General features: G+C 39.4%; 1 protein-coding gene across 1 annotated transcript; it reads left to right on the forward strand.

Annotated features, from left to right (window-relative positions):
* Nucleotides 1-25,986, forward strand: dnah12 (dynein, axonemal, heavy chain 12). The gene is made up of 74 exons (XM_086276330.1): nt 1-148; nt 277-501; nt 637-724; nt 824-850; nt 950-1,139; nt 2,426-2,495; nt 2,601-2,759; nt 2,856-3,051; nt 3,238-3,426; nt 3,525-3,678; nt 3,766-3,857; nt 3,954-4,132; nt 4,230-4,365; nt 4,464-4,589; nt 4,683-4,817; nt 5,794-5,987; nt 6,067-6,307; nt 6,398-6,583; nt 6,677-6,877; nt 7,015-7,209; nt 7,296-7,417; nt 7,506-7,641; nt 7,727-7,873; nt 8,025-8,144; nt 8,289-8,445; nt 8,558-8,730; nt 8,843-8,995; nt 9,081-9,320; nt 9,469-9,714; nt 9,813-9,932; nt 10,031-10,140; nt 10,285-10,468; nt 10,567-10,707; nt 10,807-10,890; nt 11,095-11,283; nt 11,378-11,497; nt 11,646-11,834; nt 11,913-12,064; nt 12,210-12,348; nt 12,847-13,013; nt 13,140-13,395; nt 13,513-13,809; nt 13,950-14,128; nt 14,298-14,490; nt 14,624-14,785; nt 14,864-15,058; nt 15,299-15,432; nt 15,515-15,677; nt 15,776-15,856; nt 15,964-16,140; nt 16,230-16,361; nt 16,537-16,626; nt 16,709-16,849; nt 16,939-17,180; nt 17,908-18,055; nt 18,179-18,324; nt 18,418-18,632; nt 18,726-18,918; nt 19,009-19,201; nt 19,303-19,475; nt 19,616-19,756; nt 19,870-20,028; nt 20,117-20,412; nt 20,527-20,780; nt 20,871-21,011; nt 21,105-21,242; nt 21,325-21,558; nt 21,677-21,865; nt 24,115-24,218; nt 24,312-24,516; nt 24,629-24,766; nt 24,872-24,963; nt 25,320-25,387; nt 25,568-25,986. Exons 2-74 carry the CDS (start codon nt 293-295, stop codon nt 25,759-25,761), a joined length of 11,919 nt encoding a protein of 3,972 aa, XP_086132456.1. The 5' UTR covers nt 1-148; nt 277-292; the 3' UTR covers nt 25,762-25,986.
* Nucleotides 25,987-26,503: the final 517 nt, after the last annotated feature.

The raw sequence follows: 26,503 nt of genomic DNA on the forward strand, positions 1-26,503 counted from the left end.
TGGCCTGTTAACTGTTTCTATGGTAACGACGCCGTTAAAGCTTCACAAGTCGGTTCAGAGACTAAATTGTGATTATTTATGAGTAAACTAAGCAAAGCGTAAATGTATTGGAGGAACAAACAGGTGAATCGACAGATTTTCACTGCAGGTAAACACTGTAATAAATAATGCAACGTAACGTTTGCCTGTTCACGGTGAAATGTTAGCAGAACACTAAAGTTAGTTAACCAAATAGCTTGGAATCTTTCAGCTAGTTTTTCTTCTGGTTCTCTTCAGTTTCTTGCTGTCAGGAATGGCCACCTCTCCCGGAGTGTTCAAAAACACACAGAAAAGGATGTCCAACTTTCCAGTCCTGCCCCCTATTGAAGGGGCACAACAGCTTGGAGAAATTGAGCAAATCATAGCCAAGAAGGAGGAAATAGCGGAGAAGGTAGCGGTCTCCAAGAAGCTGCTGAGACACAAAAGGAGCAAAATGGAAGTAAAGCAACGCCTAAAGATACTGTATGTCCTTTCTTCAGCTATGATTTATTTAATTTTTTTTTCTGTGTTAAAGTAGTCCATATGTCTGACATATGCAGGTATTTATATTGGTTTCTGTTTCCTGAAGTGTGGCAGTTTGTTGCTTGAATTTTTTAGGGTCTCTAAAGCAGCAGAGGATTTAAGACAGAACAGAGAGAGGGGAGTTGTCCGCAGCTTGTCCCCAGAGCCACAGCTCCCACCTTCTGTATGGCATCTACTTATTTATGCATACATACATACAAGTACTAGCTAAATAAGAAAATATTCCCCAAAATAATGGTATATTTCAATCCTTACTTTACAGATGTTTAGTGAGCAACGGAAACAAATGGTATGTGTACTTTTAAGTATTAAATTTGATATGTGAACAGACAACCTCATTAACATCTATGTTAATCCTTGACTATTTAATGTATTTCCACTTTTACAGATGAATTACAACTTCCTTAAGCAGTGTGTGGAGAGACGCGAATGTCCAGTTATTCAGCAGCAGTGGTTAGACTCGATTGTAGATCGAGTCCCAGCAAGACTAAGAGGCAGCCCCGAGTCAGAAAAACTGCTGCAGGAGCTCTGCAAGGAAGTCAGCGACAATTTCAATAGTGTAATTGTAAAGTACACAGGTATTTCCAGTTATTTATGTTGTATGAATGTACAGTGCAGTGCAAGAGTGTAGGTACTGAAATTAAAAACAGAAAGCTTTCAAAAATATGTTTTACTTTAATTTTTAAATGTAGTAAAAAAACAGTTTTCCAACAGTAAAGAAGAAAGTTGTATTCCTTTTTCAGCAGTAACTTGAAGTAATAGTTTTCTATATGATTTCATCAGTCTCCCACATTGCTGTGTAGGAATCTTGGCCCACTCTTTTTTACAACGTTGATTCGATTGTGGTTTGTGTGTGTTTGTTAATGCACAACTGGGAATCTGCAAAATTTTAATTGTTTTATTTTTGACCAAGTGTTAGCTGTTGGACAGATGGCCTCACATTTGGGTCTTGAATACTTTGGTATTCAATGGTGGACTCAGTAGCTCCAAAACAGTGTCAGATTATTCAGTGCTGTACTTCACAGCTGATATGAGGTGTTTCTGATATGCTGTGTTTGGGTTTCATCCAACAAGACACTGTGTGCCATGGCCAAACATCTCCACTTTGGTCTTGTTTGTCCAAAGGACATTACTCCAGAAGTCTTCGGGTTTGATCAGATGCAACTTTGCAAACCTAAGCTGTGCTGCCATGTTCTTTTTAAAGAGGAGATGCTTTTCTCCTGGAAATCCTTCATAACAAGCCACACTTGTTTAGTTTTCATGGTTCTGGCTTTAAATAGTTAACAGGTTATAGTCTGAGCTGCACCTCTTACTTTTTTTTTTGGAGCGTCTCTGAGCATTGCACAGTCAGACCTTGGCGTGGATTTGCTGGGATGTCTACTCCCTGGGAACAGTGTGGCATTGCATTAAAACACACCTGAATCCTCCGGACTAGCAAACTAACAAGATGTTTTCCTTTGATAGAGGTGGTCACACAATCAGTTGATTTGACTGAAAATCAGATCAATCACTTATTAATTTCAATGGAAGCAGAAGGGGTGTGCAATTCAGTGAAAGTTTTCTTTTTCAAATCCATATAAATGTAAACATTTGCATGGTCTTCCAAGCAGCTTAGACACCATACCTTAGTTTTTCTGTGGCTTTATACTTCCCCAAAGTGATTTCTTGTTAAAACTGGGGCTCTGGGGTAGCAGGATTTTGCAGGACTTTTTGTTGCAGGTTTTTTCAACTCACTTTAAGTGTTTTATGGCTATTGTTATGTTGCACAATGACAATATCTGCTGATCATATAGATTAGAGTCTAAACATCTAGATTGTCTTAAACTAACCAGATATGTGTCACTGGTATGTTGATCTCCTATAGTGGGCACAGTGTTAAAGAATCCACAGGCAGATGGATTGAACTCAGAAAAACAGAGCGCTACACAACCAAAGTGAGTCCTTAGTGTGCGTTTAGATCTGTGATTTAGACATAATGACTAATATTCATCAGTCTTTTTATGTTCCCATTTTTAAACTGTATTTTTGATCATTTGCAGAATTCTCAGCTTCTCCCGTCCATGGCATGATAGTTTTATCAGAAGCCGCAAGATGATAAAGGCAAACTTGCATATTCTTAATCCTGTAATGCAGACTCTGTTGGATCTTGGAAACACAACATTCTCTTCACTGGTCCTAATTGAGCTTTCATCATACAGGTGAGGGATGTGGACATAAAGGCAAACAGGCAAATTTGACCTGTCTCAGCAAATATAGACATCTATTTGATTTTACTTTGGCTTCTGTTGATATAGAGCTTCAGGACCCGTGGATTCTAAGAGCCTACAGAACAAAATGGCTGTGGAGTGTAAGAGGACAGAAGATCGCATCATGAACACCTGGTTTCCCAAAGTCATCCACCTTTTAACAAATCAAGAAACTCTCAAGGGAGTTAAAGAGGAAAAAATTGATTCCTTTTACAATTGTGCTTCCACCCTAATTTCCAATCAGGTAAGATGATGCTCACTATATTTTAACCTGAAGAATGTCATAAAGACCATTTCATAATTGGCGGTTGACAGCTAGTAAAATCAGTATTTCACAGTGTTTCATTTAATGAAAAGCTTAAATATATGTAAAATGTGATTCTTAATTGTACAGTTAGTCTCATGCATATGTTTTTCTGTAAATTCGTAGCTGAAATCTCTTCTTCATGGAAGTGTGGAGGAGTTTGTCGGTGTATTTGATCCAAGCAATCACCACCGCTTGCCCATCTTTCGGATGGCTTTAACCTTTGACGATGAAAAGATGGAAATTTATCCCACCTTACAAGATCTGGAAGCTGCTGTTCTTGACATTCTAGGTGCCATAACAAACACTTTTCAGGTGAAATTATCACTTTATGCCAAATGTGTCAAATTTATGCTAAATTTGCCAAAAATGCATTCAGAGCTGGTAATGATATCTATGACATTGTTCTACAGAAAGTACAAACTGTCCAGTCGTGGCTGGCACAAAACACATCTTTATTTATGGATGCCAAGGTGACTGATCAGATCCATGCTTGGGCTCAGGCCACCGTGAAGAGTGCTGTGCGCAGAAATCTAGAGGAGCCTGACAAATATTTCCAGAACTATGGTAATGTGCCATAATATGGTCATTTGTAATCTGCACTCCAGTAATATTACTTCAGTTTATTGGTGAAATTTGTGGTTTATTTCGTAGTTGACAGTTACGACTGGCTGGTTAATGGAACTGCACAGGCTAAAGTAGAGACGTTTATGGAAGAGGAACACTCTTTTGATGAATACACTAAGGTAGCAAATCATAAAGTTGAATTCAGATTCTTGCCTTATCTTGTTTTATCTTGTTTTCTGGTGACTGTCATTGTGTAATCTCACTGCTTATTAAAGCAAGTGGAGGAGTTTCGTGCTCTGTCAAAGGAGATTATGAGCCTCCCATCAAAAGCCCGCTTCACAATGGTCCATCTGGACTGTGAGGAGCTGAAACAAGGGCTTGCCAACAAAGCCAAAGCTTATGCCGAAATACTTCTGAAGAAATTAGTCTCCAGGCACCATGAACAAAATCTAGAGTAAGTCAGTTCTTATAATACTACCAAACAAATCTGTCCTTCTATGCTTAAATTGGTCACATTTTAATTCTTGTTTGTGTGTGTGTGTCTGTAAAAGGATTTGCTCTGAGTTTGAAAACATCAGAATGAGAGCTTTGAAAGTTCCAGAGAATACAGAGGAAATGGCTCAGATGCTTGACTTTATACATGAAGCTAAGAGTAAAGGTCTTGCAGAGCTTAATGAAAAAATTAAGGTAAATAAACCAGTAATTGCTTCCACCTGTTATAAAAGCATACTAATTTTTGATGTCTTGCATCAATTCTAACCTGGTTTGCTGTCTCGCTTTGACAGGAAGCATGCTGCAGACTAATCTACCTCTTGGAAGTCCACGTCATTGAAGCAGAGGATATGGAGCTTAATTCGACTGTTTTTCTCTGGCCACAAAACATCCTTCATACTTTTGAACTCAGCGATGAGGTAATGCGGTAGCGTGTGCTTAGTTCAATATAACATGAGTGTTTTGTTTTGTTATGAATAATCTTGATTCTGGACGGCTCTATTGTTTTCCAGTTAATGGAGAAGGCCAAGAAGAAAGGAGAGGATGAGTTGGTTGATAAAAGAGAAAAATTAATGGTGCAGCTTGAAAAGTTGGGACGCAGGACTGAGGAGTTTAAATTTCTCTCTGAGCTGGAAATGATGCAGCAGGTAGAGCATGGTTTATGTTTCAGAATACCTTTAATGAAAGAGTTTTTTCTTCCTTTCTTTTTTTAGTAAATTCTTTATTTGTATTCTTGCCTGTCCCATCTGTACAGTAAATATGTTTGTTACATTCTTTGAAAGTCCAGTGGATATGGGGAAGCAACAAAGGAGGGTCTAGGTCAGGGGTCTCAAACTCCAGGCCTCGAGGGCTGGTGTTCTGCAGGTTTTAGATATCACCTTTTAGATATCATACACCTGAATCAAATGATTAGTTCATTACCAGGCCTCTGAAGAACTTCAAGACATGTTGAGGAGGTAATTTAGCCATTTAAACCAGCTGTCTTGGATCAAAGACACATCTAAAACCTGCAGGACACCGGCCATCGAGGCCTGGAGTTCAAGACCCCTGGTCTAGGTTGAAAAAAGAGACAAGAAAGCAAACTTGGCAATTAAAGTATTTTCATTGATTAAACTGAAGAAGACAGTCAAAACACTGTCACCATTACTATCACCTTAAGTACTCTGGCCTATTGCTGAGTAGAGTCAGCTGCACAGAAGGGTAGCGCCTAAAGCTTGACAGCGAGCAAGACACACCCACAGGATCAAAAATCACAGTAGGCCATGCTAGGGATGTAGCTTAGCTTAAGAGACAGTCTGTCCAATATATGCCATCGCCAAGCTTCAGGACCTATGCCTGGCCGGGTTTGGTTTTTGCATAATAGTGATTTACTTCTGAACAGAGTAGATTATCCGTTGCTCCAGCCTGATGCTAAAAACGTCAATTCTGAAAGAACTGTAAAATTTAGCAAAAAGTGATACAACTTTATACTCCTGGCCTAAATTGCATGTTATTTTGACATATTTATTACACAGCAACAATAAGACTGTATTAGTTGTTTTGTTATTTCCAGCTTAGACGCTAATCAATAGCAAAACATGTCAGCAGCATTGCTATAACTGGTATCTCTTTTTTTTAAATCAGTATGTTGCGGATGTCCGAATAGTTCAGAAACTTCTCCACGAGGCTGAGGAGGCTATTACACTCATTAATAAGGAAGAGGCCTTCTACAAGTGGGATCTGACATGTTTCCCAGAAGTTGAGATCATCAACGAGAATATCGAACCATATCAGAAGCTGTTTGGATTTGTCCTGAACTGGCAGCGCACAGAGAGCAGGTCAGATTCCTATTTGATGCATGCTGTTCCTTTTTTAAATTTTTAAATCCTGCTAACCTTTTGTTTCTTTTGTGCCTAGGTGGATGGATGGCTCCTTCCAGGACCTTAATGGTGAGACGATGGAGGTAAAAGTGGATGAATTCTATAGGGAAATCTTCAAGATGCTCAAGTTTTTCCAACAGAAAAAGATTAAGGCTGCGCAAGAGATGGAGAGGATCTCTGAGAAGAGGCGACACCCTACTGAGGATGATGTGACAAAGGAAGAAAGCCCAACTATCAGTTTGTGTTCGGCTGTAATGGAGCAGATTAAAAACTTTAAGGTATTCTACACAACTGATATTTAAAAAGAGTTCATTAACAAAGTGTTGCTTTTTATGGAATGCCATTAAAAGGAATGTGTTTGTGTTTAGAAACATATCCCCCTGGTGTCCATCTTGTGCAACCCTGGCCTCAGATCTCGCCACTGGACCCAGATGTCACAGATAGTTAGCAATGAAATCACCCCCAATGGTGGTACAACACTACGGAAAGTTCTCAAGCAAAATCTGACTCCATACCTGGAAGACTTTGAGTCCATCAGTGCTGCTGCCAGCAAAGTGAGAAGATTTTGAAAGTCTGTGTGTGTTTATACAGGTTGTACTTTATTCTTTGTGTTAAATTATATATGTCCACTCTATTACTCACTACAGGAGTTTTCCCTTGAGAAGGTTATGAAAACCATGGTGGGCATTTGGGATAGTGTCTCCTTTCACCATCAACCTTACAGGGAGACTGGCGTTTCCATCCTGACCGCCTTAGATGACATTCAGACAATGTTAGATGACCAGATTGTGAAGACTCAGACTATGAGGGGCTCACCTTTCATAAAGCCCTTTGAAAATGAAATCAAGGTTAATATGAGTTTTATATTTGCATAACAAATAAATGCTGAATTTGCCTATTAAATTTGTATAATTTGGCACCTGGGAGTATTTTTTTAACCTCCTACATATAGAGAAAGCTTTAACCATTTGTTCTGTGATGTTAGCAATGGGAGGAGCGTCTGCTTCGTATCCAGGAATCCATAGATGAGTGGCTGAAAGTACAAGCCCAGTGGCTTTACCTGGAGCCCATCTTTTCATCCAAGGACATCATGCAGCAGATTCCAGAAGAGGGGCGACTTTTTCAAACTGTTGACAGGAACTATAAAGAGGTTATGAGGCATTGTGTTAAGAACCCTAAGGTAAGAAAAAATGCATTTACATTTACAGAAAGTAAATCTAAAACTATAATTTTTTGGTTGATTAACTGGATAATTTGTTAACATAGATTCTCCCAGCAACCTCGCTACCTGGTTTGCTAGAGAAACTGCAAGATTCCAACACCCTTCTTGATAGCATTATGAAGGGCTTGAATGCATATCTGGAGAAGAAACGTCTGTTTTTTCCTCGGTAAAAATATTTTTTTGCAGATTTTATTTCTGTCCAGATCTTTCATATTATCACAGATTTTAATATGTAATGCTAACCCTGGTGATAGGTTCTTCTTCTTGTCCAACGATGAAATGCTGGAGATTCTGTCTGAGACCAAGGATCCACAGCGAGTGCAGCCACATCTGAAGAAGTGCTTTGAGGGTATTTCCAAACTAGACTTTCTGCCCAATTTGGATATCCAGGCAAGGCAGTCACACATGTTGTTTTCATTACATAATGGTGTGGATGATTAAGCCTTTGACTAAACTGCACAATGTTCTTGTTCAGGCCATGTATAGCAGTGAAGGGGAGCGCGTTCAGCTCATCCAGCACATCTCCACGTCCGAAGCCAAAGGAGCTGTGGAGAAGTGGCTGATTCAGGTGGAAGACGTGATGCTTCGGAGTGTTAGAGATGTAATAGCCCGGTCCAGGGTGGTGAGATCACTGTTCTTCGTACCTAATTTGAAATAGTATTATGGTTTACTTACAATGCTGTCATACTGTGTATGATCCTGTGCATCAATATATATATATATGCATGTGAGTCAGTGACAAATGAATGGATGTATATGGGTGTCTTTGGCAGGCATACGCTGAGACTCCACGGAGCCAGTGGGTCACGGAGTGGCCTGGGCAGGTGGTACTTTGCACCTCACAGATTTTCTGGACATTGGAGGTTCATGAGGCTATCAGAGCACACCCTAACGTGGGTCCTTTTACATGTTTCTAATAAAGAAGTGATGTTTCTCACTCTTGATCAAGTGACCTGAGTATCTTTTACAATGAACTAGACACCTTAAAAATATCACCTTGGGAAGAAACTAAAATAGTAGCCGGCTGTTCTCTGCAGGGTTTAAAGAAGTACTATCAGAAACTTCAGAGTCAGCTGAATGACATCGTAGAGCTGGTGAGAGGAAAACTGGCCAAGCAAACACGGATTACTTTGGGAGCTCTGGTCACAATTGATGTCCATGCCAGGGATGTAGTCATGGAGCTTATTGAGAAAGGTACTGCAAGAACAAAACAGGTTTATTAGTATTATGCATTATTATATAAAATACCTTTGAACGATAAAGAGAAAATGCACAGCGATTAAAATGTTTTCTGGATTTTTAATAGGTGTATCACAAGAAGCTGACTTTCAGTGGCTGGCCCAGCTTCGTTATTACTGGAGTAGTGATAATGTTCGCGTTCGCATAATCAACTGTGATGTTAAGTATGCCTATGAGTATCTGGGGAACTCGCCACGCCTGGTCATCACTCCTCTGACTGACCGATGCTATCGAACCCTGGTAAGAAAACATTTCTTAAAAATAGTTAATTAAATATGTTTCAGAACTTGCATACTTTTGCTTTTGCTGTAGGAGTGATAACTGACATCATATTTTAACTATTCTTTTTGAGATTGGAGCTTTCTACATGAATTTGGGTGGTGCACCAGAGGGTCCAGCTGGAACAGGAAAGACAGAGACGACTAAGGATCTGGCTAAAGCACTTGCTGTGCAGTGTGTCGTCTTTAACTGTTCAGATGGACTGGATTATCTGGCTATGGGAAAAGTAACATCCACAAGTTGAAAATTTTCCTTTCTAATGCTTTTTCAGACATTCAAAACATGGTTTACTAACTTGTAATTTCATATAGTTTTTTAAAGGTCTTGCTTCATCTGGTGCGTGGGCCTGCTTTGACGAATTCAACCGTATTGAGCTGGAAGTGCTGTCTGTAGTGGCCCAGCAGGTTCTCTGTATTCAAAGGGCCATCGAGCAGAAGCTGGAGTACTTTGACTTTGAAGGGACCATGCTCAAACTCAATCCCAACTGCTTTGTGTCCATAACAATGAACCCTGGCTACGCAGGACGATCAGAACTCCCAGACAACCTCAAGGTCTTTTACCAGTAAAATATTTTATCACACATAGCATACACATTGCTGTTCTGTTTCAAATCACACATGCTGGTGCTCTACACATCCTTAAGTATAATCTGAAAAATGTATGTTACTGTTCAACGTTTTTTATATTTTCTCTGTGCAGGTTTTGTTCCGAACAGTTGCCATGATGGTGCCCAACTATGCACTTATAGCAGAGATATCTCTGTATTCATATGGCTTCTTAAATGCCAAACCTCTCTCGGTGAAGATTGTGATGACCTACAGGCTTTGCTCAGAGCAGCTCTCCTCTCAGTTCCATTATGATTATGGCATGAGGGCTGTCAAAGCTGTCCTTGTGGCTGCAGGAAACCTCAAGCTCAAGTATCCCAAGGAGAATGAGGACATTCTGGTATTTACTAAACATCGATCTATACTTTGTGTCCTGATTGTGAACTTTATTGCCAGTTTTTGATCCTTTCAATTTCTTATTCATGTTGTAACATTCAGCTCCTGAGATCCATAAAGGATGTTAATGAGCCCAAGTTTCTCTCCCATGATATTCCGCTGTTCAATGGAATCACCAGTGATTTGTTCCCAGGCATTTGCCTTCCCGAGGCTGATTACCAGGTCAGTGTTGATTTGGGTCCATATTGTTTTGCCCAAAATCTAACAAAACCCTTTATTTGTGTGGTTATGTGTGTTAGAATCTGTTTTTTGTTTGTCAGCTGTTTCTAGAGGCTGCTAAAGAATGCTGCAAAAATCACAATGTACAGCCAACAGACGTTTTCATACAGAAGATGATCCAGACCTATGAGATGATGATTGTTAGGCACGGGTATGTTATGTGTTTCAGTTTCCATGCTGGTGTACTATATTATGATTTCCTGCTTGATATTCACATGATTGGAAAATGGCTTGGAGGAAATGATCTAAAATTCAATCTGGATTTATAAATATTGTTATAAATACTGTTTTTAAGATTCATGCTGGTGGGAGAGCCTTTTGCTGGAAAGACCAAAGTGCTACATGTTTTAGCTGACACTCTGACTCTCATGAATGAGAGAGGACACGGCCAGGAGGAGAAAGTCATCTTCAGGACGTTAAACCCAAAGTCAATTACTATGGGACAGCTGTTTGGACAGTTTGATCTAGTTTCTCATGAGGTAAACCCGTGCCATCGATCTTTTGTTTTACAGATAAATAAAAGCGTGTTTACAGTATTGACATAGAGGTGGCTTTAATTTTTTATCCTCATTCTTAGTGGACAGATGGGATTGTGGCTAACACGTTTCGGGAGTTTGCATCGGCTGACACTCCTGACCGTAAATGGGTGGTGTTTGATGGTCCAATAGATACACTATGGATTGAGAGCATGAACACGGTGCTGGATGACAACAAAAAGGTACATGTTGCACAGTAAAATAATGTATATAATATATATAATGTAATTATATATATTTTTCTGTTTTTCATACCTTTTTATTTTTTGCTTCCTTGACAGTTGTGCCTGATGAGCGGTGAGATCATCCAGATGTCAAGTCAGATGAGTTTGATTTTTGAAGCTATGGATCTATCACAGGCCTCTGTGAGTTGGATGTTTGCAGTTAATAAAGTTATTTGCTAATCTTATTTTAAAATGTAAAATAATTTCTAGTTAATTTGCAAAATGATAACCTTTCTTTTATGAAGAAAACTGTCTTTCTAAAAGGTGCTTGATAAGACTGTTACTGTAGCATTACTGTAGCTTGAATTGATAGGATGCTTTTTTCTGCATTTTCTCCAAATGAAGCCAGCCACAGTCAGTCGATGTGGTATGATCTACATGGAACCATCTCAGCTGGGCTGGAAGCCCTTGGTGCTCTCCTGGATGAACACTCTTCTTGATGATCTTCAGACTCCAGACAACCGTTCCTTGTTACTGGAGCTTTTCCACTGGCTCCTGCCACCTGCTCTCACAATGCTTCGAAAACATTGCAGAGTAAGTGGCCTCAGAATCCAGGGAGTGTATGTGTTATTCACATTATATCAATACAATAATTATTTGACATGCTAAATTTTGGTTTGGTTTATAGGAAGTCGTTTCCAGGAGCAACAGCAACATTGCGGTGTCTTTGTGTCGACTGTTTGAGATGCTTCTCACTAAACCTGTGAAGACGGGTCAAAGTGATAAAAATATCCGCTGCTGGATAATGGTAAAAGGGCTTATATCTTTTAGAATTTGATATAATATTTGAACTTATTTATTCAAAATACTTGTTAGGATCTGCACCTTGCAAATGTTTTGCAAAAATGTTTTTTGTATATGCACTTTGCACTGCTACTTTTTCTTTTTGCCCGCAGGCAGCATTTGCGTTCTCACTCGTGTGGTCTGTGGGTGGGAGCTGTGATGCAGACAGTAGAGAGAAGTTTAGTAGCTTCTTCAGGTTGATTGTTGCAGGACAAAAAAAAGAACATCCTATCCCTGAAACAGTGGGAAAATGGGAGTGTCCATTTGAGGAGAAGGGGCTAGTGTATGACTATTTCTATGAGGTATTGTGTAATTATGTCACTCAGAAGACTTTAGCTTGTGTTATACCAGAAAATCATAATATATTCTTTCATTTCCAGTTTAAAGGGAAAGGCAAATGGTTTCACTGGAATGAGGCCATTAAAAACATCAACCTGGGCGACAAAACCACCAAAGTGCAAGAGATCATTGTACCCACCATAGACACAGTTCGCTACAACTACTTGATGGATCTTTGCATCAACTACGAAGTGTCAGTATTCTCTGAGGGATTGGTCAAAACTGTTTTTGTTGTTCTTTGCATCTTTAGTACTATGATAATAGTGCATAGCCTGAACTTATATACATTTAATCAAACATAATACACTTAAAAATATATGTTTTGTTTTGCCTTTAAGTCCTTCCCTGTTTGTGGGTCCTACTGGAACTGGAAAATCTGTGTATGTGAAGGAAAAACTCATGAATAATCTGGACAAAGATCAGTACCTACCCTTCTTCATCAACTTTTCAGCCCGCACAAGTTCAAACCAAACTCAGGTTAGTGTGAGAGACATGAGACATACAGTTCTTAACAAATGTATTAGACCACCTGTCATACAAACGAGAAAATAAATATTAACAAATATTTTTTTGAAAATCTGCCTAAAACTTACATAAAAGGAACAAGAAACATTTTATACCCAAATTTGACCTGATGCACTGGTCAAGAGCATAACTTTCAACCAATAATTTTTTTTCTGTTCAGGAATGCAAGTAAATAACTGTAATTTGCCATCTTAATTCAAAAATAATAATGTGCTTCAGTAATTATTAATGTTAGCCTTAAAAATCTGATTTTGATCAAAGAAGTTGCACATACTGCTAAATTAACCATTGGTGGTCTAATAAATTTGTTAAGCACTGTATGTGAAATAATGTCCCTGTAGAGAAACAGCTTTAGTGATCATATATTATGTGAGGTGTTTGTTTGTTTCTAAACAAATAAGAGGTTATAGTTATTTAAATTGTATTTATTCTGTTTATTTCATCATGTAGAATATCATCATGTCCAGGTTAGATAAGAGAAGGAAGGGCGTGTTTGGACCCCCCATGGGAAAAAAGTGTATCATCTTTGTAGATGACATGAACATGCCTGCACTGGAACAGTTTGGAGCACAGCCTCCTGTAGAGCTTCTTCGACAGTACATAGACCACGGAAACTGGTATGAACCACCTATTACAGGACAAATTCATATTCTAACGAGAGAAATATAAATATATGAACAGGACTGAATTCACTAGATTAGAGCACTGTTCTTCAAACAAACAGACCTCATCTACTCTTGCAGGTATGACCTGAAGGATACCTCCAAGATCACTCTTGTTGATCTCCAGATCATCTCAGCTATGGGCCCCCCTGGCGGGGGAAGGAATGCTGTGACTTCACGCTTCTTGCGGCATTTCAACATTTTTAGCATTAATCCCTTCAGCGATGACACCATGGTTCACATTTTCTCCAACATTGTGTCCTTCTATCTTAAAAACAATCAGTTCCCACCTGAATATTTCACTGTTGGCAACCAAATAGTGACAGCAACAATGGAAGTGAGTGCTGTAAAAACAGACATTGGGAACACAAAAACCAGAAAGCTGGATAAATTCATTTTGCAGTTGTATAAAAATCTAAATCATCTTTATGTTTACGTTTTTTATTTTCCATAGGTCTATAAGAAAGCCATGGAGAACCTGCTTCCAACTCCAGCCAAGTCTCACTATACCTTCAACCTGCGGGACTTTTCACGTGTTATCCAAGGTTGCCTGCTGATTAAGAAGGGATCTCTGGAGAGCAAACGCACTATGATACGGCTTTTTGTCCATGAGGTCTTCCGTGTCTATTATGACCGTTTGGTAGACGATGACGATCGAGTGTGGCTCTACACGCTGATGAGCAGCATTGTGAAAGATCACTTTAAGGAATCCTTTCACCAGGTCTTTGATCACCTGAAACAAGGCAGCAAAGTGAGCTGATAGTCCCTTATCCTTACTATTTCATGTGCTTTACTACTTTTAAAATGAAACAATACAGCAAAGAAGATGTGCTTGCAGAATTACATCTTGATGTGCCTGAATCTGTGGCATTTAAATTTGTGAATTTCTAGCTGGTTGAAGAAGACATGCGAAATCTTCTGTTTGGTGACTACATGAAACCTGACCTGGAGGATGATGAGCGTTTGTATGCTGAGGTGCCCTCAGTTGAAAAATTTGCCGTGGTGGTAAAGTCCTGTCTTGAAGAATACAACCAGATGCATAAGAATCGGATGAACCTTGTCATCTTCCGGTAAACAGCTGTCAAAGAGGATATAGTTTTTATAGATTTTCTTTCTTTCTTTAGCAATAACTTTACAAGTTGACTTGACTTTTGTGCAGTAAATGAATGAGATATGTTTTTATCTGTAACTTGTAATTTGTGTTTAAACTTAATTAACTGAAAATAAAATCTTATCTAGCTATGTCCTGGAGCACTTGTCCCGCGTCAGTCGTGTGTTAAAGCAGCCAGGAGGAAATGCCCTCCTTGTGGGAGTGGGAGGAAGTGGACGCCAATCCATCACCCGTCTGGCCACATTCATGGCCCATATGACCATGTTTCAGCCAGAGATCTCCAAGAGCTACGGTATGACTGAGTGGAGAGATGACCTCAAGGTAAGCTGTAAAGGCTTCTGTTACTTCTGTTTAATACAAGTGTGTTTTGGTCGTATTATTCTCATTAGATCCTGTGGCTTTTTAACAGTCCTCGCTGCTGTACTCTGTCTCACTGCTTTCCTTTCAAATAAAGATGTTGCTAAAAAATGCTGGGGTGAAAGGCCAGAAGACAGTGTTCTTGATAACTGATGCTCAGATCAAAGATGAAGCTTTTCTAGAAGACGTGGACAGTGTCTTGAATACAGGAGAGGTTCCCAATCTTTTTGCCATAGATGAGAAACAAGAAATCATAGAGGTAGGATATTATAATCTTATATACATACCTTATGAAATTGTATGCAATAAAATTCTCATTTCATCTGTTTTTCCCCAGGCAGTACGTCCCATTGCCCAAGCTGGTAATAAAAACTTGGAGCTGAGCCCTTTGACTCTGTTTGCCTTCTTTGTGGCACGCTGTAAAGAGAACCTGCACGTTGTTGTGGCATTCAGTCCTATTGGAGATGCCTTTCGAAATCGCCTGCGCCAGTTTCCAGCTCTTATTAACTGCTGTACCATTGACTGGTATCAGGTAGGGCACTATAACATGCGTGCATTGTAATATACTACATATAAAAATGTCTGAATCACTGAAAACTATATAGGTATCTGTTAAGCGTCAGCTGTGCTCTTGGATCTGGAAATAAAACCAAAGAAAGAAAATAGGACATGTAAATTCATTAGCAGACCCTGTTCTGTGTCTTCACTCTTGTCTTTGTATGCCATCTTTGATCCTGCCCTTAGTATCGCTTTCCTCTCTGTACTTTGACAGCCATGGCCTGAGGAAGCTCTTGAGCGAGTAGCCAACTCCTTCCTGGAGTCACTACAAATGAATGAAAATGAGAGGCAGGAGGTCATACCTATCTGCAAGACATTCCACACCTCTGCCAAAGAGCTTTCACAGAGGTATGACAGCTTTATTCATACTTTTCAGAATGAAATGTAAAGTACATTTCTAATCCTTTAATTATGCTGTTTTCACTTGCAGATTCCTTTCTGAGCTTGGTCGCCATAATTATGTGACACCCACATCCTACCTGGAACTAATTGCAGCTTTTCGTCAACTTCTCACTCAGAAAAGAGACACTGTCATGAAGGCAAAACAGAGGTACACCAATGGCCTGGATAAGCTAGCCTTTGCTGAATCTCAGGTATATGAAATACTATTTTCACTGGAGCTGTTTTGTCTATTCTCTATTTCTTGTATTATTCCTATGCAGTAGTTTATTTGAGCAATATATTTCCATAGGTGGGTGAGATGAAGAAGGAACTTGTAGACCTACAGCCTAAACTGGAACAGGCAAAGATAGAGAACACCAAAATGATGAAGGTGAATACATTTCACACAATCGATCAACATCAGTATCCTCCCCAGAGTACATATGTATCAGAACATACATAAATCCGTACTAAATGTACACATGTATTAATTTTCAGGTTATCGAGGTGGAGTCTGTGGAGGTGGAAGCCAAGAGCAAAGTTGTGCGGGTTGATGAGGAGGCAGCAACCATAAAAGCCAATGAGGCCCAGGCTTTGAAGGATGAGTGTGAGAGTGACTTAGCTGAAGCTATCCCTGCCCTGGAGGCTGCTCTATCTGCCTTGGACACTTTGAAGGTGAGCGCCCTTCAGCAAAATATCTTTTTTTCATTACATATCATTGCAGTTAGATAACTGAGCAAGTCAAGCTGTCCATTTCTTTTCAGCCCTCTGATGTCACAATTGTGAAGTCTATGAAAAATCCACCTTCAGGGGTGAAGCTGGTGATGGCAGCTGTGTGTGTGATGAAGGAGATAAAGCCAGATAAGATAGCTGATCCAGCTGGGACTGGAAAAAAGGTTAGACTGAGTACAAAAATTAAAAGAAAAATTAAATCATGTGAAATGATTAAAGTCTGGTACTTATTTTTAGTCTTTTAAAACACAGCTAAACCTCATTCGAATGATATAGTTTTTCATTCTGTTAGAAAAAGGGCATAAACACAGTGAGTGACATGTTTGCTTTATTATCTAGGTTTTTGACTTCTGGGGTCCGAGCAAGAAGTTGCTGGGTGATATGAATTTTTTACGAGATCTTAGAGTATATGACAAGGACAACATTCCTGTGAGTGTCAAAATTATGTCACAGTTAAAAAACATTCAACTTGCACTTACCCCTAACTTACTCGTCTGTCTTTGGGTTGCAGGTCCATGTGATGCAAAAAATCCGAAGTGAGTACATGACTAATCCCGACTTTAACCCCAGTATAGTGGCAAAGGCATCCTCTGCAGCGGAAGGCCTGTGCAAATGGATCCAAGCAATGGAAGTGTATGACAGGGTGGCAAAGGTGCAGTGTGTTTGGATATTCAAACCACTTGTAATTGTACCTGCACACTTACTTTTTCACACATTTCTTGATTTCGTCTTTGGTTTCAGGTTGTGGCTCCTAAGAAGGCCAATCTTGGAGTGGCACAGGAGTCCCTGGCAGCTACCATGGCCCTTCTGGACCAGAAGAGGGCTGAGTTGAAAGAAGTTGAAGATCGCTTAGCAGCTCTTCAGAAAACTTTTCAAGAAAAGACAGAGGAGAAAGCCCAGCTGGAATTTCAGGTGGATTTGTGCGCCAGGAAGTTGGAAAGGGCGGAAAAACTCATCGGTGGTCTGGGTGGAGAGAAGACCAGGTCATGAAGACACTTATAAATATTTCAGTGCCAAGCAGTGAAGCTGAGGAGACTTGTTTATGCGTTTAGTTATAGGTCTTCTTCTTCCTCTTTGTTTTATTATTATTCATTGGACTGTAGAGTAAAACATTTGAAGATTTTGTTCACTGACTGGGAGCAGTTTGCCAATTTCTCTAATTAAGACTCACGTCTGAAGTATTATAGCACCACCAATGGGTGGAAGTTGGAAGTATGTCCATGCATGCAGATTTTTAACTGTTAGCCTGCTTCTTTTAAGGATTCCTTGAATCATTCAGAGTTCAAGCTATATTTCAAGAATTTAAGCTATACTTAACTTTCTGAAGCTTTTTCCAGCCTTCACCAAAATTGGCGCAGATGAAAGTTAAATACCAAGCTTGAAAGACCAAGTATCACAAAAGCAAGCAGTTGGCATTTACATTTTCAAAACTGTTAGAACCAATAAAAATTAGCAGTTAAACCACCAGACGGCAAGTAATTTCCTGTAATTATAACCTCTTAAAAGTTTACCTGCGTCACTCGGGTAGCTTCAAAATGAAAATGTGTTTTTACATCTTATAGCTATGCTTTTATCATAGTTACATGAAGTTGTTATGACAACTGTGCCCAGCTGACCTGCTTGGCCTCCTTATTGCCTTGTTCTGTTGCTTGTTTCCTGCAATTTGAAGAATAACTGCATACCAGTGACTGAATGTGACTATTTACTCAGATGGTCTAAAGCAGCAGACGACCTGCAGAACACGTATGACAATTTGACCGGAGATGTTCTTATCTCTGCCGGTGTCATCGCTTATCTGGGGGCTTTCACAGCTGGCTTCAGACAAGAATGCACCAAGTTGTGGACCAAACTTTGCAAAGTACAAAGTTCTTCCTTCTCTCCTCTCATTTTTATGAATCTTTGTCATACATATGTATTTCTATGTCTATATTACTTACCTTAGTAAATAAATATCTGTATTTGCACCTCCCTCTATCTCTAGTCTAAGAACATTCCATCATCAGATGACTTCTCACTCAGTAAAACTCTGGGGGATCCCATTAAGATCAGGGCATGGAACATTGCAGGGCTTCCCAGTGACACTTTCTCTATTGACAACGGCGTCATTGTCAGTAATTCACGCAGATGGTGAGTTTGTGTTTCTGAAATTTGTGAAACTTATGTTGAAATATTTGTGAAAAGATCCTTTTCATTTATTACCTAATGCTAATGTTCTTGTAGGCCCTTGATGATTGACCCTCAGGGTCAAGCCAACAAGTGGGTCAAGAATTCAGAGAAAGATAACAGCCTGAGTGTAATAAAGCTAACAGATGGGGACTATATGAGAACTTTAGAAAACTGTATTCAGTTTGGAACACCACTGCTGCTGGAAAATGTAGGAGAAGAACTGGACCCTTCTCTGGAACCATTGCTGCTCAAACAAACCTTCAAACAAGGTGCTAGAAGTATAAAATGGATGCCAAAGAATAATTTTGAATTTAGAAAGAGTGACAGTTCTTAGCTCCCAATTTTTTTTTTGTTTCTCTTAGGCGGTGTTGATTGCATCAGGCTCGGGGAGAGTGTGATTGAGTACTCCAATGATTTCCGTTTCTACATCACAACAAAGCTCAGAAACCCCCATTACCTACCAGAGCTGGCCACCAAAGTGTCCCTGCTCAATTTCATGATAACCCCTGAGGGCTTGGAGGACCAGCTGCTCGGGATTGTTGTTGCCAAGGAGAGGTAATACCTGCAAAATGGTTACTTATTTTATTGACCGAAACGTTTTTTTTATAGCTCTTTTACTCATGTCATCTACTTGTATTTCCACAGGCCAGAACTGGAGGAGGAGAGAAATGCATTAATCCTGCAGTCAGCTGAAAATAAGAGGCAGCTAAAGGAAACTGAAGACAAGATCCTAGAGACACTGCAGTCCTCTGAGGGAAATATCCTGGAAGATGAGAGTGCCATTCAGATTTTAGACTCAGCAAAGATCATGTCCAACACAATTACCAAGAAACAGCAGGTGTGAATTACACATAAAATCAAAGCTGAATTGTGAATTTGATGTCTTTTAAGTTAATTTGATTGTCTCGTAGTCTAACCTAATGTTTACATCTTTCCAAGATTGCAGAGAAGACAGAGATCAAGATAGCAGAGTCCAGAGAGGGTTACAGAGCTATTGCAAAACACTCGTCCATCCTGTTCTTCAGTATTACTGATCTGACCAACATTGACCCGATGTACCAGTACTCTCTCAGCTGGTTTGTTAATCTCTACATTAACTCCATACAAGACAGGTAAGTGATCCAGGCGGAGTAAACCTGGTTAGTGGTATGGTGAAGTAATGAACTATGACACATCTGCCAGAACTAATAGCTTTTAGTTTGTCTGTGTTATTTGGAAACTTATAAACTGTATTTTGCCTTTTGTTCATCAGTAACAAGTCCAAGATTCTGGAAAGAAGGCTTCAGTTTCTTATTGATCACTTCACCTATAACTTGTACTGCAACATATGTCGTTCTCTGTTTGAGAAAGATAAACTCCTCTTCTCCTTCCTTCTCTGCTGCAAATTACTACTGTAAGTTAAAGTTACAAGCAATTTTGACTCTTACTCTCATGCTTAGTGCAAATCTATGTGGATGTTTACTTTTATATTTGATGCTATTTTTTTTATCAATGTTTTCTTCTAAGAGCAAAAGGGGAGATTAAACACACTGACTTTATGTTCCTGCTGACTGGGGGAGTGGGCCTCCAGAACACCACTGCTAATCCCGACCCCACCTGGCTACAGGACAAGAGCTGGGATGAAATCTGCAGAGCAAGTGAACTCCCTGGTTTACGAGGATTGAAGTAACAAGCTTTAATCACTAAAATAAAAATGGCCTCATCATCATCATCATCACTGTTTACCCAATGTGGATTGTTATTTATTTTGCAGAGAAGCTTTCATTAAAAATCCAGATGACTTCAAGTCCATTTATGACAGCAAAGATCCATGCACTATTGGTTTGCCTGCTCCGTGGTGTGAACAGCTCAATGATCTGCAAAAGATGATCATCGTTCGCTGTCTCAGGCCTGATAAGATACTGCCAGCTGTGGCTAAATATGTGAAACGCAACCTAGGGAAGAAATTTGTCCAACCACCTCCCTTTGACCTGAGTAAGAGCTACTTGGACTCCAACTCTGCCATCCCACTCGTGTTTGTGCTGTCTACAGGTGCTGATCCCATGGCTAGTAAGTTCTATAAATCTGTTTTACTGATTTTCAAAGGGCCACATAAAGTCAGTGTCAAATCCTGAAACTAGGAAAACTAACTCTTTTAGAAAAACTAAAACTATCCTTCCACAGGCTTGCTGAAGTTTGCCAGTGACAAGAACATGGGTGGTGCCAAGTTCCAGTCTATCTCTCTGGGTCAGGGACAGGGGCCCATTGCTTCTAAAATGATATCCACAGCCATGCAGGATGGGACATGGGTGTGTTTACAAAATTGCCACTTGGCCGTTTCCTGGATGCCCATGCTAGAGAAAATCTGTGAGGACTTTAGTCTTGCAACATGCCACCAAGACTTCCGCCTCTGGCTCACAAGCTACCCTTCAGCCAAGGTAAAACCCATAAATGAACAACTTTAAGGACTAAATAGATATAACTGTCATCTGAAAGAGCCTTCAGTATAGTAAAAAAAAATTAATCAGTTTCCAGTGACCATCCTGCAGAATGGAGTGAAAATGACAAATGAGCCCCCAACAGGACTCCGTCTCAACCTGCTCCAGTCTTATTTGTCAGATCCTATTTCTGATCCAAACTTCTTCAGCAACTGTCCCAATAAAGAGCTGGTGAGTCAGGAGGAAACCTATTTAGAATTTTTTATGCATAATTATGTATTAATTCTATAGGTGTGTGACACAATAAATGAATTTCCTAACTAGATCTGGGAGAAGCTCCTGTATGGACTGTGCTTCTTCCATGCTCTCGTTCAGGAGAGGAAAAAGTTTGGTCCTTTGGGCTGGAATATTCCGTATGGCTTCAATGAGTCTGACCTGCGCATAAGCATCAGACAGCTACAGGTATTTACTCAAAACACTCAGTTGTTGTGTTTCTACCCTGAAAAAAACATCAAAAACTCATTTAATTTCTCTTCCTCTTTAGCTGTTTGTAAATGAATATGACAAGGTGCCCTTGGAGGCCATAACATATCTGACTGGAGAGTGCAATTACGGTGGCCGTGTGACAGATGATTGGGACAGGCGGCTCCTGATGACTATCTTGGCTGACTTCTACAACAAGGACATCATTGAGACTTTTCGCTATCCTTTCTCACCTAGTGGCGATTACTGTGCCCCACCAAAATCTAGCTATCAGGATTACATTCTGTTTATCAAGGTGCAGACACTCCAGAAGCAGTAGTATATATAATTTATATAAAATAACTGCATATAATCCTTAATTTCTTTCAATTTTATGGTATATTACTGACAGCAGTGTCTTTGTTGTACTCTAGGAACTTCCATTCAGCCAGCATCCAGAAGTGTTTGGGATGCACGAAAATGTAGACATTTCCAAAGATTTGCAGCAGACAAAACTACTGTTTGATTCACTGATACTCACCCAGGGTGGAGGCTCCGAGGGCGGAACCCATTCTGAGAGCGACAACATGCTGTACGACATAGCGAATGACATCCTCACCAAGGTACAACTTAATCAAACTTCCTCTTCATTTAGGAGTTTTTAGCCATACCAATGGCATGGTTGGTCCAAACAAAAACATTTCAAATACCAACAGTTGGATTTCCCTAAGTTTTTATGCAGAATAATCCTATTAACCTTTGGCAATTACTTAATGTTCCCTTAAGCACCATCACACATCGAGATTTCACTCATTCTGTGAAATACAGCATCTCAGCATTGGCTAAGTTAATTGACACATTTGGGTTTTTTTTTTTAAATAACATTTTTCAGTTCCCAGACACTACTTTCAATTTTACCGACTTTGGTCTTACTTTGTCTCCTCTGTTTTGACTGAAGCCAAATTTCTCAACATCTGTTCAGTGGATTTCAGTAACTGCAGTGCAGGTGGACATATTCCTGCTTCTCCTGGATGAATTAATTTAGGTTGATAACCTCCCTTTTGATAGAGAATTATTTTTATTCTCTGTCATTAGTCAAATAGTTTGGTTAATGACTAGTTTATATACTGTGTAAAAGTCTTGAAGCACCCCTAGTTTCTTTATAATTGCGCCCAAGGAGCCACAATGTTTTGAAAATTGGTCTTCAGCAATAGTTTTTCAGGTTTTTGGAAAGTAAGTCAGTTTTTCTTTGAATGTTGACTGCTTTTTTGTTTTCGGTTATCTTTCGTTCAGTTCTTAAGCCCGACCATTTTCAGAAGAATGTTTTTTGTTTTTTTAAGCCACACTGACCTATGACTCATTCAAGCATAAAAAGACACCTAACCCAGTGTTGTGTCTACACAAAGCAGACAACTTAGCAAAGAGTCCTTTGGCCCTTTCACAAAAACACAGATTTATTTCCCATCACTTTAGTGGAATTTATAAAAAGTGCCAAAGTCAACAGAGTTTGAGTGCCATAAAATTGCATTTTTGCACCAACAAGGTGATTCCAAGTGAGCTATCCCATATGGAAAAGAAATAGAAAAGACTTGCATCAGATGTGGCCTACTTCATATAGTGAATCATATAAGGCTTATATGATTTACTCATGAAAGTGGCCACTTTCATAGATTGTTTTAGTAAGTATCCAAAACATACAAGTTTCATTTATATAATTTTTCTAGGGATCTTATGTCTGTTTTCACTCTTGTATGCTTTTCATACAAGTTTCACACAAGACAGACACAAACTTTATAAGATTTATATGTATCTTTTCCATATGGGATTATCCAAATTGTTTCACAACTTGGCATAGTGTGCAGTGTGTCCTTAAAACATGTGAGGAAACTGGAGAAGTGGAAGTCAAAAAAGAAGTATCAGACCTAAAGAAAAGCCCTACCAGACACCTGAGAGATACATCTGGCTCCATACATATTGGTTCAAACCAATATGTATGGCCAGTATGTATGGAGGAAATGAGTAGACAGGAGTAAGCATCTGCAACCATCTGAGAAACACAGTGGAGCCTCTGTCATGGGTTGGGGTTGCATTTCAGTCAGTAGTGTTGGGGATCTTGTCAAATTTCATGGCATTATGAATGCAGAAAAGTTCTGTCAGATTTTGATCAACCATGCAGTACAAATGGAAAATGTCTGATTGGCAACAGCCTCATTTTTCAGCATGACAATGATCCTACACACACCTTGCCAGTGCATTAAAAGCATACTTGCATACAGTAAAACACAATCAGTCATGGATTGTCTTTGCCTGAACTCAGAGGTCAACATTAATAACAGAACACAACAGCCAACATCCAAAGTGGAGCTCTGAAATGTTCTTTAAGAAGCCTGGAGAACCATTCCTAAAGACTGCATGCTTATGTCATTTATTTCTATGTATGTTTTCATACTTCAGTATATTTCTGAACCTATATCACATTATCCAAGCAAAAAATAAAGAAATGAGTGATGGCTCAAAACATTTGCACAGCACTGTAAAAAAATAGCATCCCCATTAAACATACATGTGCTTTGTGTTTACTGCTTTGCGTTTCCTCTGGGTATTCCAACTCCCTCTCAGAGACAGTGTAAGGAAGTCCTACTCTCCAGCCATATGGTTTTGGGGGCCAAGTGGTAAAGAAAGTTGATAGATGGATGTATTGTGAGCATGTTAACATATTGTTACTAGCGTATTAGGTACATTTACTTTTTATTGTCCAGATAGCACCAGTATATCTATAACTCTCTACGTTGTACAAACGTTGAGAGTTGTCTGTGCTCTGTGTCCACTTCACCGTGTGTTTATAACTGCCACATTTGCTTATTTCCCTAAGCTCCCAGCTAACTTTGACACAGAAGCAGCTCTCTTGAAGTTTCCTGTGCTCTATGAAGAAAGCATGAACACAGTCCTTGTCCAAGAGATGGAACGCTACAACACGTATGAACAGACAGCTCTCCACCCTGTTTTAAGCTATATAACCATTGCAACCATTTTTCTTTCATGACTTAACTGCTGTCTTTGCTCTCTCAGGTTGTGTAGTTTGATTCGTATCAGCCTGCAGAATTTGCTGAAGGCTATTAAGGGATTGGTGGTGATGGATGCAGAGCTGGAGGCAGTTGCAGGCAGTTTGGTGGTTGGAAAAGTGCCAGAGAAATGGGCCAAGCGCTCTTACCCCAGTCTCAAACCCTTGGGCAGTTACATTAATGACTTTCTGTCAAGGCTCAAGTTTTTGCAGGTAAGACTAGTGAGCAAAAGTGATTTGAATGAGCAGTTTCAACTCGGCATATCAAAGCTTTGTGCACCTTTTCAGTCTCATTATATTTTCACTTTATTTTGTGTGCCTGTAGGTTTGGTTTAACACCAGCAAGCCCAATGTGTTCTGGCTGTCTGGCTTCTTCTTCACCCAGGCCTTTCTAACTGGGGCCATGCAGAACTATGCCAGGAAATACCACATCCCCATTGACCTGCTGAGCTTCGAATTTGAGGTCTGGAGACTCACACTTTTGGATCTCTCTTCACATGTAAAGATCTTATCATAGCCCTTAGACATTACTAATTAGTGGTTTGTCTTTTATGATTTTATCTTACAGGTCCTTCCTTTTGACGAGATACAAACAACGCCTGAAGATGGTGTTTACATTAATGGACTGTTTCTTGATGGAGCTCGGTGGGACAAAGAAAGGTACATGCTCACAGCAGCGTTAGGAATACAATATTGACTATATGCTTATAGCAGTATAGCTTATAAGCTATTACTCTGCAGGAAAAAAGTCATTCACTGTACTTAAGCACACATTTGAGGATTTAATGAAAATATTCTACTTCATGTTGCTTTATATTACATTTCAAAATTAAATATTTATAATACTTTTTATTGGGCTAAATTTATATTTTTTAATATTGGCCCTTTACTTGTAATGGGGATTTTTTTTAATATATATACAGGATTTATATAGGATTTTTTTTACTTTGTTCATCACTAGTGAAATATAGGGAGACCTGATAAGGATGGGTTTGTTTGTCTCTCTCTATTATCAGTGGAGTTCTGGCTGAGCAGTACCCCAAAGTCCTCTTTGACTCAATGCCAATCATCTGGGTAAAACCCAGTAAGTATTGCCTGACTTTGTGCACTTCTAGAGCTGGTGTTTCAGATCTGCAACAATCTGGATGCAATTAATGTTTTCAGATATCTCTTTCAAGTGCATAATTGCTTGTTTCCTTGTATTATTTTATCACCATCTATCTACCATTTTCTGTGTTCCTTTGCTTTCATTTCTGCCCAACAGCTCAAAAGAACAGCGTCAGTCAGCCTCAGAAGATGTACATTTGTCCTCTATACAAGACCAGCGAAAGGAAAGGCACGCTGTCCACCACAGGCCACTCCACCAATTTTGTCATTTCCATGACGCTGCCCACCAACAAGCGCCCACAGCACTGGATCAAGCGTGGTGTTGCCATGCTCTGCCAGCTTGATGACTGAGATCAGTCAGCACATTGCTTTAAGAATCAAATGCTTTACTGCAGCTATTCTCAATCCTGCTTGGATTAGTTTAAACTCTGTGTTCCTTAATACAATAATAAACACAATGTCTATGGCTGATGTGGAGATCTTAATGTAATATAATGTTGGTATTTTCAATTCACAACTTTGTCCATTAACTACTTACAAAATAAAAAAGCTGCTGTGCTTTCACCAGAAATGTTACAGTGAAAGATTAAGCGCATCAGATGTGCTGTTTTCTTTTTTTGAACAGAAAGACATGGAAACAGGTACGCCTCGGTGCTCAGCTGGTGCTGTGTGAGTCCTGATGGAAAAACCTGTCAAAAATTAATTGCAAACACACTGGTTTCAAAATATTTGGCTCACATTTTAAAAATATATTTCATGTAGGTTCTTATTTTACTTAATACAACGTTTGACTGCAGTACACAAGAATAAGCCAAGAACATTGCAAACATTCTTTGAACGCTTAAAGGATAGTTACACCTATACGGTATATCATTGCAGTTATGCCTTTACAGTTTTTACATTTAGCCATGTGTCTCCTTGGAGTGACTTTTTTCATGTGCTGTAATACTAAGGTGGACACAAGCCCAATAAAATGATCACTCTAAAGATAAAAACATGGATTATACTTAGAAAACCTACTGACGGAGAGCCTCAGCTTCCAAACTAGTTTTGCTGTCTAGACTGATACCTTATTATAAACCTTTTGTCCTTT

The sequence above is a fragment of the Aulonocara sp. 'chitande type north' Nkhata Bay genome, linkage group LG20, assembly GCF_057382095.1.
Source record: "Aulonocara sp. 'chitande type north' Nkhata Bay isolate Kocher_YH1m ecotype deep benthic linkage group LG20, A_spYH_male_GT1.1, whole genome shotgun sequence".
NCBI lineage: Eukaryota > Metazoa > Chordata > Actinopteri > Cichliformes > Cichlidae > Aulonocara > Aulonocara sp. 'chitande type north' Nkhata Bay.

What these genes read in the sequence shown, in the direction of transcription:
- dnah12 (XM_086276330.1), top strand. Translation starts at nt 293, where the DNA reads ATGGCCACCTCTCCCGGAGTGTTCAAAAACACACAGAAAAGGATGTCC. An exon ending in ATTGAGCTTTCATCATACAG is followed by an intron (nt 2,760 to 2,855) that starts GTGAGGGATGTG and finishes CTGTTGATATAG; the next exon opens with AGCTTCAGGACCCGTGGATT. An exon ending in GCTCGGTGGGACAAAGAAAG is followed by an intron (nt 24,964 to 25,319) that starts GTACATGCTCAC and finishes CTCTATTATCAG; the next exon opens with TGGAGTTCTGGCTGAGCAGT.